This window comes from Corvus cornix, chromosome 1 (assembly GCF_000738735.6).
Source record: "Corvus cornix cornix isolate S_Up_H32 chromosome 1, ASM73873v5, whole genome shotgun sequence".
In the NCBI taxonomy this organism is placed as follows: Eukaryota; Metazoa; Chordata; class Aves; order Passeriformes; family Corvidae; genus Corvus; species Corvus cornix.
Window position 1 is genome coordinate 104,766,143 of NC_046332.1, and position 16,599 is coordinate 104,782,741.

The 16,599-nt window shown below is 42.8% G+C and overlaps 1 protein-coding gene and 1 long non-coding RNA gene across 3 annotated transcripts in view; one reads left to right on the top strand and one right to left on the bottom strand.

Annotated features, from left to right (window-relative positions):
* The window catches only part of LOC120409968, an 88,630-nt gene extending 81,454 nt beyond the window's left edge, over positions 1 to 7,176 (bottom strand). The window contains exon 1 of the long non-coding RNA XR_005601857.1: positions 7,017 to 7,176. This is a non-coding gene — a long non-coding RNA (uncharacterized LOC120409968). The remainder of the gene's footprint in view (positions 1 to 7,016) is intronic.
* On the top strand, positions 6,130 to 14,670 carry PRDX4 (peroxiredoxin 4). Of its 2 annotated transcripts, XM_039551622.1 has the most exons (8): positions 6,130 to 6,743; positions 8,522 to 8,639; positions 9,597 to 9,713; positions 10,273 to 10,395; positions 10,975 to 11,105; positions 12,698 to 12,732; positions 13,936 to 13,982; positions 14,306 to 14,670. In XM_039551622.1, exons 1-8 carry the CDS (start codon positions 6,527 to 6,529, stop codon positions 14,307 to 14,309), a joined length of 792 nt encoding a protein of 263 aa, XP_039407556.1. In that variant the 5' UTR covers positions 6,130 to 6,526; the 3' UTR covers positions 14,310 to 14,670. The 2 variants fall into 2 exon arrangements, with proteins under 2 accessions (XP_039407556.1, XP_039407552.1); XM_039551618.1 differs by lacking the exon at positions 13,936 to 13,982 and having other exon boundaries at positions 6,501 to 6,743; positions 14,306 to 14,430.
* Positions 14,671 to 16,599: the final 1,929 nt, after the last annotated feature.

Sequence of the window (16,599 nt, forward strand, 5' to 3'; positions counted from 1 at the left end):
TTGACTCTAACGGGAGTTTACTATTAACCCAAAGTAATTTACAGTTTACTACACAACTTATATACTAAATTAGACTATTGGAGTGAACTATAGGAGACTTAAGACATATACCTATGGTCTGGGGAACACAAATACTGGGTCCATTTCCCCTCCAATTATTAAGAAATTTTGCTTTGCAAGGAAACCTCTAGGTCCTTGCATTAGACCAAGTGGGCAAGCTGAAATAGTTGAACCTCTGAAATATGTGCAAAATTGAGTTGGGATGGGTGAGGATGTTACCATAAAAAAGGTAAAGTCTTCATTTATTTATAGCAGTTCTACATGGAGCACAGAGATTTCTGAAAGAGCAGAGAAGAAGCAGGGCCTGTACACTCCACTCAGATTAGTTAGAGATGATAGCTTTCTGGAGTGCTACCCAAACTCCCAGAAAACTGTGCGTAGCTAGCAAAACTGGAAGCAGAAACAAAAATCCAGTAGTGATTTCAGCACTCTATAGTGACCAGGTTAAAACTCATTTTCTGTTACAAATTTTCACCTCTTTCACCAGGATTTGTATGGTTGGGGGTTTCTTTCCGTCCTTTTTAAGAGACTACTGTGGTATCACCAGCATCTTCACTCTCAGAGTTTACCCAATAGTGTAAACTTTTTACTGAAAAAATTATATAAGCCTGATTGTTGTAACAAGTTCACAGGAACTGGGGTTGTTTATGAGGATTGAATACAGATTTCAACTTGCATTTCCTACACCTGTGAATCTTGTATTTTAAAGAAGCAAATACCAGATCCCCAGATTTCAGGAAATTTCAGACACTTTGAGAACAGAGGACTCCAGTTCTTTCAATCGGTACAACAAGCATCGTACTGCCATCTAGTGAGCAATGTAAAAGCTACTGACACATCAAGGTGCATGAATATTTCTCATTACAAGCCATTTTTCTCTTTCGTAAGTACGAAAAGAAGAGAAAAGCAAATTTAGGTATAAAACAGTGCTAGAAAACAGATAATATAAAAAGCTTTTCAAGATAAAAGTGAAGAGGCACAGACAGGCCAGCATAAGGAGAAGAGCTGGAAGGTTTTAAGACCATGTTTTCCCACTATCCTGGGAATGCAGCCTTCTCTCCTACACAGATCATGGGATCACCCATGCTTCAGACAGTAGGATCTATTTTTTGACAGCAGCTAAACATTCCATTTCCCTTCAGTGCCCAAATGCAAGGCACATAGCACACCCATAAGCCTGAGCAAGGCTTTAGTGGCTACCCACAGAAGAGGCATCCCCCAGCTGTCACCAATAAACACTGGCAACATCTGTCTCTGTTCTGGTTTGAGAGAATATGGAATTCGGTTGCCAGAGGGTTTCTTTCCATCCATGAGGCTGTGATTCAGACACCTGCAAGGGCAGGACACAGCTTTGCTTTTTGTCTGAGCAGAGAGGTGACAAATCTTCCGCTTTTCCCAAAGGCTGACTGAGCCCAAGGCTTGGACCAGAGTGCTCTAGGCTCAGTTCAGACCTGAGAAGGCAGATCCAAGGGTGAGATCCCGAGGGCAGGAGCCTGTGAACCCCCGTGAATGTCCCTGATGGAGATCGCTACACTTGACACAGTGGGGTTACTGTTCTGTGGGTAGAGGTGTCTCTTGGTCAGCACCACCAGACAAAGCTGTCTAGGTGATTTTGGGTAGCAAGCTCCGGGCTGTGATGGTCTCAGGGCACAGCAGCAGCATGCTGCCAAGGGCACGTCCAAGACAGCCAGCATTGGTTTTCCAGTGCTGTCCTTCACAGTTCACTGACTTGCAGAGAACAGCATATGTCTAACAGGTGCTGTTCAGCACTGACTTTCTCAGTCCTCACTTGTCAGTACAACTGTCCAAAAATTGTGCTAGTGCACAGAGATGTTTTGGGCACTTTCTTTGAATACATGCTTGTTAAAGGAAAAAAAAAAAAAAAAGGGAGAGCATAAACACACTTGTAACCCACCCCCAGGTGATAGCCAAAGGAAAACTGATGAGGCCCTGCAAGGACTACATGACTTATCAACTCAAGAAGGTGGTTTCACAATGTTTGTTTATATTCACAAACTTGTAGATTCTGTCAGCACCTACAGAGACAGAAGAAAGCTTGGAACAGGAGCTTTAGAAACCATACTCCCCCCTCACCCGGTGACTAGCAGTACCAACCACCCTTTTTTGCCATGCTCAGTCAAACACATCAGTAACGTGCTCTGTCCTTTTCCTATCACACAGGCCCTGCAGGGTTTCTGACACCAATGACATAAGAAGCAGAGTCAGAGGAGAAAGGGAAAGAAATGAAGCAGAACTTTTCTATGGCAGGTGGGTTTGCAGAGGAAAAACATGAATTCCTCTCCAAACACTAATGCATTCCCCAGAGGTAGGCTGCAGGAATGAACATATCTATGATGCTTCTATAGTACAACGTGGCAGATTTTACAAGGTCTATGTTTATATTTATTCAGCCATACTGCTTCCACAAGCTGACAACACAAGCAGCAGTCAGAAGTCAGGATGCAGCTCCAATTAAAGCAAATGGCACCATGCAGCACTCCTCAGCCAGATATACTTTCTCTTCAAGCCCCCTTTGCAGTAAGCACACACAGAGCTGACCCCACCAGTCTGGCCTTAGTAAGAGTCAAAGAGAAGAAGTCTTCTCTAATTGGTAATTTTAGTTATGGTCATTCTGTTCCAGTCCAATCCCTCTCACAAAACAGATGCTTTCTACCCTCCTTTCTCCGGCAAAGTTTCCTACGCTATAGATTTTTTGTCATGCATGACAAGCAATATATTTGTTAAAATGTCCCTGTAAACCATGAGGAGGATAAAACCAATTGCTAGTTTCACCAGCACAATATTGAACATCTGCTCCATCTGTTCCAGGAAATGGTGACAGGTATCTTGCTACAATATATTATACTAATTTTTCCAAGATATTTTTATGTTCGGTCATTTAAATTGCAGTGAGGTATTTTATTACCACACAGAACCTCCATAACCACTTCTAAACTGCTTAGTAGCCTAAATCACTCCCTGCTTACAGAACTTTAGTGCCACCATCAAGCCCTTTGCCAAAACTGACCCATCTTTGTGGGCCTGGATATGGCAGGACATGAGGAATGCTGCCTGCAGCACAGTGGGGGAAAGGAAGGATTTAAGAAATTTCCCTTTACATAATGGTAAGCCCTACCAGCTTCAGAAGAGCTGTATCACAAGATGAATGTAGCAGTGTTTCTCTTATCACACTTTAACAGCATTGCTTAATATCACCAATTTAAACACAAAAATCAGCATTCAGTTCAAGTATTTCATCACTGGGGAAAAAAAAAAGAAGACTGCCCATCTCCATTTAGACACTGAAGAGTGATATACATTTGGACTTCATCTTGGATTCCATTTATGAAATTTTTCTTTTTTTAATCACTTGCAGAAGTCTTGAGAGTACAGCATCACCCAGGAAGTCTTTCTTGGTGCTCTTTTGAACTCTGTTCCATGCCTATATAGACTTAATCACATGCGAAGCTCAAATTAGCGCTATTAAACTAACATTCTATTCTGCAGATAAAACTCGTTTTTGTCCTTCAGCATTTTCTCCACTCACAAGAGGCCTGCTTTTTTTCTATTTTTACTGCATTGATTTTACTGGTTTTCTCTCTCATTTAGAGGTATGCCGGAATATCTTTCAACTGAGGGACGTTAACATTATGCAAAGTGCATACCTTGCAACTGCTCTTTTTTTTTCAACTTCTCTGTATGTCTACCTCTCAAATCACTGCCATTTCCTACAGCTCAAAACACCACCACAAAGAGAAGAGCAGGGCCGACCAAAATAACTTTCTCTGTGAACACACAGAGGCCATCACTGTCACTTTTCTTATGAGCAGTGAGATTGAGGAAAGCTTGGTACTAAATTCGGCGCTACTAGAGTTGGATCATGTAAGACAGTAATCTCTCAACACATTTTAGCAAGCTTAAATGTAAAACTTGTCTGATTCCAAGATCAGTGGGAGTACAAAGATTGTTTAAGTGTTTTTTTCCACCACAGCCACAGTGCTTAACATGAGCAAACAGGTTTTCTTCATCCTCCTTTTAATGACATGACCTTGATAGGGGTGAGGTGTCAAACTCTAACAGCAGCAAAGAAAGGAACAGGTTTTATCCTGCTTTCAACACTTTGGGAGGTATAATCAGAGAATGGCCACCACCAACTCCCTGTGAAAAAAACAGGACAAGGGGATCTCATGTGTCATCAAGTCCATTTCCCCTGTAGGCAGACATTTAATACAACTTTTTTATAACTCAACGCATACTGATCAAGCCCAGTAAATATGCAGGTGTTTTGCTCTTGTACTCATCAGAGGGCTGTTCCAGAGCCTTACCCTTCTGATCCTCAGTAATCGTCAATCCCTTCCTTCAGGTGGGCAAACATATCCAAATAAGATTATTACTGTGGCAGTAAGGATATGAACAGCATGACCCTAACTTGTAGAACCTAGACTGGAACTTGAATGCCAATACCAGAAGAGATGGGAAAGGAGACCCTTCTGGAGAGAAGTCAGAGCTTTGGGAGAAAGGAACACTAAAATCATAAGCTAAGAAGTACAAGCATGACTGCAATATCTTGTTTCTCCCGCTCCTGTGAATTTAATTTTGTGAAGTATCTTTTTAAAGATTGAAATCTGCTGCAGGAAACCACAAAAATAGTAGGATTTTTTCAAGACACAACATATAATCACAGGTGCCTTGCTAATCCTTTTCTTCTTTTACAGAGCCTTTCTTCTTCGAAAATGACCCTCAACTCAGCATTTTCTTTTGCCTCTGCTCTTTACATGCCTGTTCTGTATCATAAAAAAAAAAAAAAAAAGGAGAGAAATTGTGCTGTCCATTCTGACACAGGTACCACACTATCCTGAAGGTACATTTATCACAAATCATCTGCAGAGACAGGGTGCACTGCAGACATTCCTGACACTGTCAGTCTGGAGTAAAACTTTTACTGGACCACCAGTTTCCCCAGAGAATGGCATCCACAGTGCTCAAAACACAAAAAGTCAACACTTTTGATAAGGGACAGCTCCAGCTCTCTCACACCTTAATTTTTAAGGGTCCTGGGTACAATTTAATTGATACACTTAACAGATGACCTAACCTGTCCCAGTCCAATAGGTATGCCTAGTTCAACCAGAAATTGTGCTGCAAAGCCTTACCAACTGCTTGTCACAGCCTAGTTACTGTCTCCAAAATCTTGTTATTAAATGCACTGTGGAATTACATTCTATCTATCCTTATCTGTGATAAATATGTAACTGTTTTGTGATATGAACCACAATCTACTCAGCACTGGGAAAAATGATCTCTCACAAGGCAAACTTGAACAAAGGCATCTGGGTCACAGAGATGATCACAGCGTTGGAGCATCTCTTCTGTAAGCGCTGAAGTTGTTCAGCCTGGAGAAGGCTCTGGGGACACCTTAGAGCAGCCTTCCAGTACCTAAAGGGGGCTTATAAGAAGGATGGGGACAGACTTTTTAGTAGGGCCTGTTGTGATAAGACAAGGAGTAATGGTTTTAAACTACAAAACAGTACATTAAGACTAAATGTAAAGATGACATGTTCTACAGTAAGGGCGGCAAAACACTGGCACAGGTTGACCAGAGAGCTGGTGGATGCCCCAACCCTGGAAACATTCAAGGTCAGGCTGGATAAGGCTCTGAGCAACCTGATCTAGTTGAAAATGACCCTGCCATTGCAGGGGTATTAGAATAGATTATCTTTAAAGGTCCCTTCCAACCAAACCATTTTGTGATTTAATGAATTAAAGCACTTAGTGTTTCATTTCTGTCAAACCACACTCTTACACATCCACCACGTGCACCACATGGAGCCCATTCAGCCCACCTGGCAACAATTCAAGATTTTGAGCCTGAGGCAGTGCCCTTTTTCGCATTTCCTGTATTCATGAGGCCAGAACGCACAAGCTGCACTTGGCATAGCTGGGTATGACCGCGGGTGATGCCCTGCCCACAGAACCCACGCTGCCACAGATAAGAGAGATGATAGCAGATGGGAAGCCTCTCACGCTGATAGTTTCCTTCTGCGATCACACGCTCCGGATACGTGCGCGCTCTCTCTCCACACACACGTGTATTTTTCCCCTCTTTCTCTACACACATACACAATTCCCGTCTCCTCCGAGGCCGAGCCCCGCCGGCACTGCCCGGGCTCAGCGCCCGGTCCCACGGAGGGAACAGGGCCCGGGGCGACTGTGCCGGGCTGGGGTTCCCGTGACGGGCGGGGGTCGCTGTGCCGGGCTGGGGTTCCTATGCCGGACCCGGGGTGGCCGTGCTGTGCCCCGGGGTGGCTGTGCCGGGCCCGGGGGAAGCACACAGCTCCCCGTGCCCGCCTCCCCGAGTCCCGGCCAGGCCAGGCCATGCGGCGGGAGCGTGTGCGGACCAAGCTCCTCCCCGCCGCCGCCGCCGCCCCTCGCCGCGCCGCGGGGACGTGCAGTCGCTCGGCGGGACATGGAGGCGGCCGGCGGGGCCGGGGTCCGGCGCCAGGCGCTGCTGCTGCTCCTGGTGGCGGCGGCGCTGGGAGGCGAAGCGGAGGCGGAGGAGCCGCGCCCGGCGCGGCAGCGCGGGGACGAGCAGTGCCATTACTACGCGGGCGGGCAGGTGTACCCCGGGGAGGCGGCTCGGCTGCCCGTCTCCGACCACTCGCTGCACCTCAGCCAGGCCAAGAGTGAGTGCCGGGCGGGGATGGGGCCGGGGCGGGGATGTGCCCGCAGTGCGCCTCCGGGCTGCGGGGCGGAGGGGGCGGCGGCAGCGCCACGTCAGGCGGAGCGCGCGGGGGCTCCCGATCCCCTCGCTTCCCTTCCCTTCCCTTCCCTTCCCTTCCCTTCCCTTCCCTTCCCTTCCCTTCCCTTCCCCACGCCGGCTCTGCGTGCGGCCTCTGGGGAGGCCTCGGCAGGCAGGGGAGGGGCGGGCGGACCGGCCCCGCCAGCCCCTTCCAGACCTGCGTGTCCATCGTGGTCCCCGCCGCCGTCTCACGGGCGTCCAGCAAGGTCTCTGGTTGCAGAAATGGCGAACGAGTTCAGGGAAGCGCTTTAAGGCATACACAGGAATGTTTTGTGCTCACGCCGCGGTCAGAAACAATGAACGGGCACGTCTGTAACCCGCTGTCACCGCGCTGGGTTTGGCACTGGCTTTCGTGCCTCTGCTCTGTTGTGATTTAAAGGCTTTATATGACAGACCTGGGGGCAAACACCGTAAATCGCGCCGCAGTGAGATGTTCAGGGATACCTGCTCCCAAGTCCCATTCTGCAGGACAGAGAGTACAGAAAGATCACACAAAAATTATCTTCCCTGTGAGAATGAACAGCTTTAACATCCTTTTCCTTTACTGAGCCAGGGTGTACGTTCTGTTTTAAACGTTTGCAAGCAGATGTTAAAAAAAAAAAAAAAAGCAGCCAAGATATTTGTAACCAACATTGTTTGGGTTTTTTCTCCCTTTGCTATGTCAGTTATTACAGACGGGTGTTTATAACTGCAAAAACAATTACCTTAATTTAGAAGGGGGTCCAAACATGCAGTATTTTGTTTAATATCTTTTCCTTCTCCCTCCTAATCTGAAGGTCCTTGTTATACATCCTCACTGACTATATTCTGCTGCTGTGGGCTGTCCTAAGAACAGGAGAGCCAAACAATGCAGGCGCCATCCAGATAATATTTAAGATTCCACATATTTTTCTCAGAAGCTTTTCCCTAATTTCCTGGAGATGTGTGTCAATGTCCTTGACATGTATAGAGATCACCTGGTAACTCCAGCATACGCTATCTTTTGTCTCACAATTCACATTGCTATGAAAATAGTACCTGGCAGATTAATTTTTAATATTTTAAATTCAAGGTTAATCTCTTCTGATAGGAATAGTAAATTTATTTCATGCATTTCAACTGGATATTTTTTTAAAGCACAGCTGTCTTCAATTTGCTTAGGAGCTGTAATTTAATAAACATATGTTGCATTTTTAGGCATTTGTCTCTAAACATGTTGTGGCGTGTATTTTTTGTGGACCAGAACTCCCATGGCTAAAAAGGAGCAATGTGAATTTGAACTATCTTATGCCTCTGGTTCACAACAGCTATTCCTAACAAAACAGTGTGGGTACCTGAAGTATTGAACAGCTTCCCCTTCAGTCTAGCAGGTGCCTTGAGCTGGCAGTGCACACATGGTTTGTTCAGGAGGCCCAGATAAGGTTTGTGTGGCCTTGATTATCAGTTGTTAGCAGGGCTCACGTACAAGCACAAGTTGGTCAAATTATTTACTTTCCATGTGTACTAAAACCTTCATTTCTTCATCATTCTGCACCCCCTGTTTAGAGCTGTAAAGCAGTTTCATTGTGGAACTGTGCTGCAGGTTGTTTTTCAAGCAAAAGGAAGAACAGCTGTCCTTGGACAGTTTGGTTTGAACACGGGCATCATATTCTGACTTTTAATTGAACATTCTTTGCATTTCAGTCTCCAAGCCAGCACCTTACTGGGAGGGAACAGCAGTCATTAATGGAGAGTTTAAAGAGCTGAAATTAACAGATTATGAAGGAAAATATCTTGTCTTCTTCTTCTATCCTCTGGACTTGTAAGTAAGAGCACTGTAGACATACCAAGACTGAGTGCAGCTACACTAGATTCGTAATTCATTAATTCTTCTCTTTTTTTGAGGTCTTGTATTTTTGTTTGGTAAGAATTTGGGAGAGAAGAAAGGAGTGACAGAAGAAAATGTATTATTTGCATTTGTTTTCTCATCATGCATTGGTAAAATTGCAACACAGTTTTTGTCCTAATAACTGTGTCCACTAATTTGTGTCTCCACACAAAAAAAACAACTTCGTAGTTCCCCAGTTAGGCAGCTTCTGTGTTCTGTTTCATGCTGTAAATCAGTGCTGCAAATAGAAGACAGCATCCCAACTATATTTTCTAGAGTGTGTCTATCCAAGAGGTGGCATTTTCCCTTTAAGCTCATCCTGTAACATCCTAAGAGCATTTAACATTAACCTCCTTTATTTAGAATGCAGTAACTTCACTGATTGAGTGAAAACATCTCTGCTTTCTAAGGCACAGTCCCATTCTTTTCCACAAAATGAAGATGCATAACTGCTTTAATATTTTAACATGATTAGCTTTATCACTTCAGTTCTTCTGTAGTACAAAAAGTTGAAGACAAATTAGTTAAAACTTGCAGACATGCTCAGTAGCAACAAATTATACTATGATTCTCTGAAAAATTTGGCTTATCGTGCTTAAATTCAGACAGTTAATATTCATAAAATCTAAAAGAAAGTCACTGTAAAAACTCTGAATCCAGATTGTAAGATAATTGTAGATTTATAGTCTTCAGAAATAATCCATTTGTAGCTAAGCTGGAGTCTGAGGGTGGAGGATTTGTCAGGCAGCATTTTGGTTAAATACTTGAAGAAGCAATAAAAATAAGCAAAAGCTGAAATAATTTATGATAAATCCACCATTTTAAGTTAAGCAGAGAATTTACTGGCTTTCTCATGAAATTTTGACTTCTATCTTGTCTTAAATTTTCTAGTACATTTGTCTGTCCAACTGAGATAATCGCCTTCAGTGACCGAATTGAAGAATTCAGAGCAATAAATACCGAAGTAGTAGCATGTTCTGTGGACTCCAAATTCACTCACTTAGCATGGTTTGTATCTTCCTCTTGTCTTTCACTAAACATTGTTCATGGTTCAATCTTAGCTGAAGAACGGTACTCCCCAGATTTTTAGCCTGTGTAGCTATATCATAATGTGTGCAAGTGTGATGCTATTGACACAAATGTTTAAAATAAATTTTAACCCCAGTGTGTGAAAGTACCTTTATTTATGAAGCTTGTTTCATGTGTATTGCTTGCAATATGTCATGTCTCAGTCCAAAAAATAGTACAAATACAAAAAGAAAATACAAAACAATGAAACTATCAGTAAATGCTTCACATTGTCCCAGTTCATGAGCATGTTGGCATAAAGCAAATGTGACTGATAAGAAAGAGGTCATCATTAACAGATACGGACAAAACCTACGAAAGATCTACTGAACATTCTGTTCAAGCCACAAATACTGTTCATCTCCTTTGTGTGCAGAACAGAAAAAATGTCACTTGCACTAAATCCTTCTGTCCATACTGATCTGGTTTGTGATTTCTGGCTTGTGTAGGGACTTTAAATCTGTATGAGAAATACATCTATATTTCCTTTCCTTCAAAGGATTAATACTCCCCGTAAGCAAGGAGGACTTGGACCAATGAAGATTCCCCTTCTTTCTGATCTGACACACCAGATTTCAAAGGATTATGGAGTGTATCTGGAAGATCAAGGACATACACTTAGGTATTTCACTGGATCGCAGTTCACTTGGGTTTTTGCTGGGGTAATTCTTAATGCTTTATATTTAAAGAAGCATTTGAAATTTTTCTTTGAGAGCAGATTTTACTTGGGGATTCATAGCAAGCAACAAATATTGAAGAATACCAAAAAATATAGTCATAATGAGTCAGAAGAGGGGTCAAGGCAGGGCAAATATGCAGGATTCACCAGAACTACAGTTGCTCAGGGACCTCCCAAGTCCAAGTGGAGTCAAGACTAAGGTTACCTAAAGAGGTATGTTTGCCAAAAACTGAATAGTGTCTTTTGGGATCCCTGTAATGGCATAGCATCTGCACATACCCTGGCAGGACCTGTCAAAGCTTAGTTTTATGTTCTGCAAAGAAGTATCCCTTTTTGGTTTTAGCTTTAGCTCAGCTCATGTCATGTGATACCCAGGTAAAGAATAGTAGGTTACTGGTGGTGAGTGCTGTATGGTGTTTGCAAAGATCAAATTCCTCCCATCCAGCAGACATAAAACAGTGCATAAAAACAACGCTATCATTAATTCTGTTTCCTAACACACACACTTTTTTTTCCCCACAGAGGTCTTTTCATTATTGACAATAAGAGAATCCTTCGACAAATCACAATGAATGACCTTCCTGTTGGGAGATCAGTGGATGAAACACTTCGTTTAGTACAAGCATTCCAGTACACAGACAAACATGGAGAAGGTGCTCTTTTAGATATTGCCATATTGAAGATTGTTTTACTTAGCCTGGAAGCTGTATTTGTAGCTTTTCAGAGGAAAGATGCTCTGTAGCATTAAGGACTGGCCTCATGCAGTGACTGAAGTGGTTTGATTGCCCTGCTTAATTCTGTGGTCCCAGGTCCTTAGGCTGTTTCTAGAATAGTAATTTACATTTTGCTTCACATCCCCGAGAATGAGAGCATAAAGCATTCCTTAGTGTGAATTTTGGCATTGGGTACCATGTGTCACAAGCATAAACCTGTGCAAAATAAGAGGCTGTGAAGAATGAGGCCAAATATTTCAGTACAGTTTTACATACTAAAGTAATGGACATGCAGGCCATCCTTGTCCTGTGCCATTCATTGAGGAGCTGTGACAAGTAATTGATTGTGTTTCATGTCAAGATACATGGGTATACTGTGGAAATTATAGCACCATTTATACTTGTGTCTTCTTTGTAAGTGCTATGTGATCATCTTTCCCCAACAAAGAAGTTTTACTCTCTTCAGATCATTACTTTGTATCAAAAATTGTTATTCCTCCAGTTCAAGCATAGGGTGAACTTTTCACATTTCTTTAAATAATTTATTTGAAGATTTGTTCAAATATGAATACATGTTCAGCAGCTTAACTGCCAGTTCAACTCAATGTCACCAGGCATTCGAAAGTACCTTTATATGAAGATACAACTCATTATTCTGCTGTGCTGTACAGACTTGAAAAGATAGATGCTGATACTTAGGCTATGCACATCTAAGGAAATTTATCCACATTTAGTTACAAAGCCATCTTACAGAATGTTGATTTGCAGTGTTTCCAGAATACCACATTTTTTCCTAGCTTTTATGTGAATGTTGAGGAGAGCCTCTGTAGATGCCTCATTGGTTTCTTTGCGCAGAATAACAGTTCTCCACAATTCCTACTAGCATTTGAGGCATTTTGTCTGTCAGCATATCTTAAAGCAGTGTAATGTGGCATAACTACTTGGAATGAAACCTCAGAGGGAGAGCTCTGAACGGATGAGAGCTTTACTCCAGAATATGCAGCTGTACACGTGGTCCCAGGGCCCCCAGCCACACTGCATGGTAAGCACATGCTGTGGTCCCTTTGCTCCTAAGCAAGGCTAAAAATAAAATAAGTCTCTTGTGGAATCTTTGAACTGATTTCTTTAGTAAAAAATTCCCCTAGTTTTGGTTTTAAAGAAAGAAAGGTAAGTCTCTGGGTAGTCACCTGAATTTTAGGAGAAAACTGCTGGTTTTACTAGAAGAGGTGTTGATTCTCAGACACTGCCTTGCCAATACTTCTTGTAGAAGGGCACAAGAATTAAACTAAGGTATAGGCATCCATCCAGAGATCTGCAGTTTTCAGGTAACATAAGTGGTAGGTTGTGTCAGGTATAAACTGTTAGGTCACCATCCCACGTGTAAAGAAAACTGCACATTTAATAGTTTCAGATATTGACATGTGACACTTACTTCATGGTGTTTTACTTCATGGTCAGAAAGAGAATCTTAAGCACACAAAAGTCAGTGTGTGTAAATATATTTCAGCTTTGTCCCTTTTTTTTTTTTTCAGTTTGCCCTGCTGGTTGGAAACCTGGCAGTGAAACAGTAAGTCACTGTTTATATTAACATGCATGTACTACCAACAAGCACTCAGTCATCATTTCTACTAAAACCAAATCCAAAATCTTAGCAACTTTCAATGAGAACGTATGATTAATCTCACATTATTAAAGTTACATCTTTTGAATTACTATTGATTTCATTAGGGGCTTGTTTCCATCACAGTAGACATGTTCCAGTTGTTTCAAACTCCTGGTGTGTGAACAAAATTCACTTGATCACCAGTGAGTTTGTGATCAAGAACTTTCTTCCTGTTAACACCTGATGAGGGAAAGTAGGAAACTCCTGAGGTAGTTATATCTTCTTGGTTACTTGTCCATATAAATTCTTGGTGGAGTTGTTTCTTAGTGCAGATCCTGAGCACTACCCAAAAAAAAGAAAGATAGAAGTTGCCAGGCTGCTGTCGTATGTCCCAGAGCCAGTGCCATTAGCACTCCAGCAGGGAGCACTGTTTTGCTGTGCAATTGCCCTCCCTTCTTTGTTACTCCTGGGCTCCATGTGACTGCAGGCAGAGGAGCCAGAGTTCAGATAAACACCCATTGAACTTGTTTGTGTTCCCTGGCCCAGGGTGAGCCTCAGCAGAATAATGAAACTTTCATCAGAGGTCTGAGCTGCCTCGCTCAGATGAGATCACTGTCATTTATTTGAGCATGAGGCTTCCTTCTGAACCATCTGGTGATGACAGAGCACTGTTGTTAATGAGCTGGCTCAACAAAAACCAGGTCCCAGAAGCCTCTAAGCAGAGTTAGTGAGCATTATACTTGATGGTAAAAAACAGTGGAATGTTAAACCATGTTTCCTTGCTGGATGAGAAAACGTCCCAGGATGACTGGAGGCTGGGAATCAATTTTTTCAAGCTGGCAGAGGAGTGTCATAGTGGGGAAAGCTGGATATTAAGATTGTAAAATGAAAGAGGGCTGGCTGGCCTAACATTTGTATTTTGGTACTGAAAACTTCTGCCCTCCATAACTAGGATTACCTAGATAACAATGGCATTAACATACTTTCTAAAAAACAGTCTTAAAATGCTGATAGTAACAGCTCCAATACTGCCAATTTAATAATCTAAAGCAATACATAAGCATTCTCCATCTCCTCTGTGCAAAAGATGCAGATAATAGCAGAGTAGATGAAAAAGCCTTTCTCAAAGATGTAGTCATGCCTTCTAAATGTGTTTGATTTAATTAGATCAAACCAGAGGAAGCCATGAGAGTGTGGTGGCCAAGGGAAGAACTGTAAGTAAATTCTAAACCTCTAGATTAAAGACATTAATTTATCAAAATACCTTGCTTTTGGAGCAAGCTGTCAAAATTCTTCCTTTGGTAGGCTGCACTCTCTCATGCCTCAATCAGTTGAATCTCTCTGCTACTGCTGTTACATACCTTTAGAGATGAACAGTAATCTAGTACCAAATCAACTGATAAATGACTCTTCAGTGTTGCTAGTGAGTTGGCAGTAGCATCCTACTATGAAATGCTGTGCTGTTCTGGCTTTATAGTTTGTTGTGTTTTCGTGGCTTTGGTTTTTGACTAACATTTCCATTTTCTTTCTTGCACAGATAATTCCAGATCCAGCTGGAAAACTGAAGTATTTTGATAAACTAAACTGAGGCTCGCATCTGTTGAACTAAATAGGTCACATTCAACTTGATTTTTGCCAATAAAATTTCATTAATTTTGGTACTTTCTTGAGTTTGATTAATATCTAACAGCAGTAAAAGATTGAAGGGCTCGTTTAAACAGAAGTCTAACCTGTGTGAAGCACAGGTACCTTGTTAGTTATTAGAGCATATTCTTATGAAATACATGTTTTCTCTTTAGGGTTTGTTTAGATGCTCAGTCTTCCCCAAATTCACTTCTCTTAACATCTTGGGCTTAGATTCATGACTTTTGCTATTAATATATTTCTTAATTTCTGCAAAAATCTTGTGTGTTTTCCTTGAGTGTAGAAACTACAGCTAGAAAAGGGCCACTTGGTTATGGTACATTTGTCTGTAGTCCAGAGTCAATAGCAGTAACCTCAAAGCCAGGAATAAGTTACAGTTGCTGAATTAAATTTCCAGTCTGTGTAAAGCTTGAAAACATCTTTCCAACTACTAAGAACATACCCTATACTATATAAATCAGTACATCTGCACTGAAAAAAACACAGCTCTGCTGGTTTATGTTGATTCAAGGGCTGAACCAGTAAATTTTTCTGTGCTCAAATTTGTAGTGTATGTGCTGGTAAGATTGATTCTCCTTCACACTTCCTGAGTTAGATCCCTGTCCCTACACTGTTAACAGATGGATGTGGTGGACAGTGTCCTATGCCAATCCACTCATTAACTGTGGCTCCCACTTTTAAGGGAGTAGTTGTAGTCTTTCCCAAGATAAGTACTGGCATGTGATCAAAGGAAACTTTGTGGCTGATGGACATGGATTTCTTCTTCCAAGGGAAAAGAACGTCCCCATGTAAGACATACTTGTGTGCACTGGAGAACCCTTTCCTAAGGATGTCATCTTGCTTCTTCCTACCTCTTCCTCTTTTTGACATGGTATTGTAGAGTCTGTGCAACTGGAAAAACAGCAACTGAAACATGTCAGCTTTTCACCAGTCTTGAAAAGGTGACCAGCACCTTCGTGCTCCAGTCTGTACCACTACATTATTACTCTCAGTTGGATCCCACATGCCTGAGAACTCAGTTCCCCTTCCCTCACCAGACCATACAATTCTCTGCCCTATATACAGACACTTCACTACAGTTCTGTAGAACCAGGCCAGGACTTGGATTTGCACTGTGAAGTTACATGATTTTGTGGACTTCGTTGAGTATTCAGCAGCTCTCTGTGTTAGTCACTGCAGACACAGAGCACAAGAGGCTGCTTCACTTCAGCTCTGATACAAGTAAGACCTACGCCCATGCCACAGGCAGAAGGAACCACAGCCAGAGCAAGCAGAGCTCTACTGAGCTTCCACCTCCCTGTCCCTGTGAGGTCTGGGGAAAGAAGGAGTCCCTCATCCCATCTAGATGGTAAGAGGCAGAACGGGATCAATGCCAAACCCCAAAGGCTGCTAACGTGCTGATCCAGCCTGTGACGGCAAAGACCAGAGGGCAGCATATAGAGAGGTGCTTTCTCACATGACTAGGATGTTAATCACCTTGAGTTTTACTCACCCTGAAGCACCAAGAGCAACACACAGAATGTTCAGATAACTCCAAGCCACTGCAGCGTGACAAATGTGGGCCCAGCTATTACACAGATATTCATCAGCAGCCCAAGGCACAAAACAAATACAACACTTGTGCCCCCTTTAGAAATGGTGCCTGTGCCCTGCTCCCCAGAGGCCTTGCCCACCTCTCCAGCCAGGTGGCTCTCAGTCACACCTGATGCTCTCCCAGCTGTAGGAACCTCAGTGGCACTGAGCCAGACAGTGACACCTGATACAGACACAGGTGAGGTACCAGCCATGTGTTGAACACACTCCACCCAGCCCAGGGCTCCTTGCAGAGCCCAGTGAGCAGTGAGTTACAGCAACAAAGGCACAGGGTGTAGCACTGGAGCACAGTCTGCACCACTACAGCAGCTGTCAAAAGCTGTAGAGACTGAGCCAAGAACAGAAAACAGCACTGAGAACACTTAGTGACTGAAGAAAACCAGGGCCATCTGCATGCTTTGTCCATTGCAAATTTAGGTCCCAGAGCATAGCTGCGCCAACTTTCAAGGTTTTTATAAATGCACATTTATATTTTAAACATCCAGGAAGGGATGGGAGAAGGATTTTTTTTTTAAATGCAGTTCAATGGGGATAAAAAGTATCAAGAGAAATAGGGAAGTAGTCCTTAAGCAGACTTGAGTTGTCATGTGATTG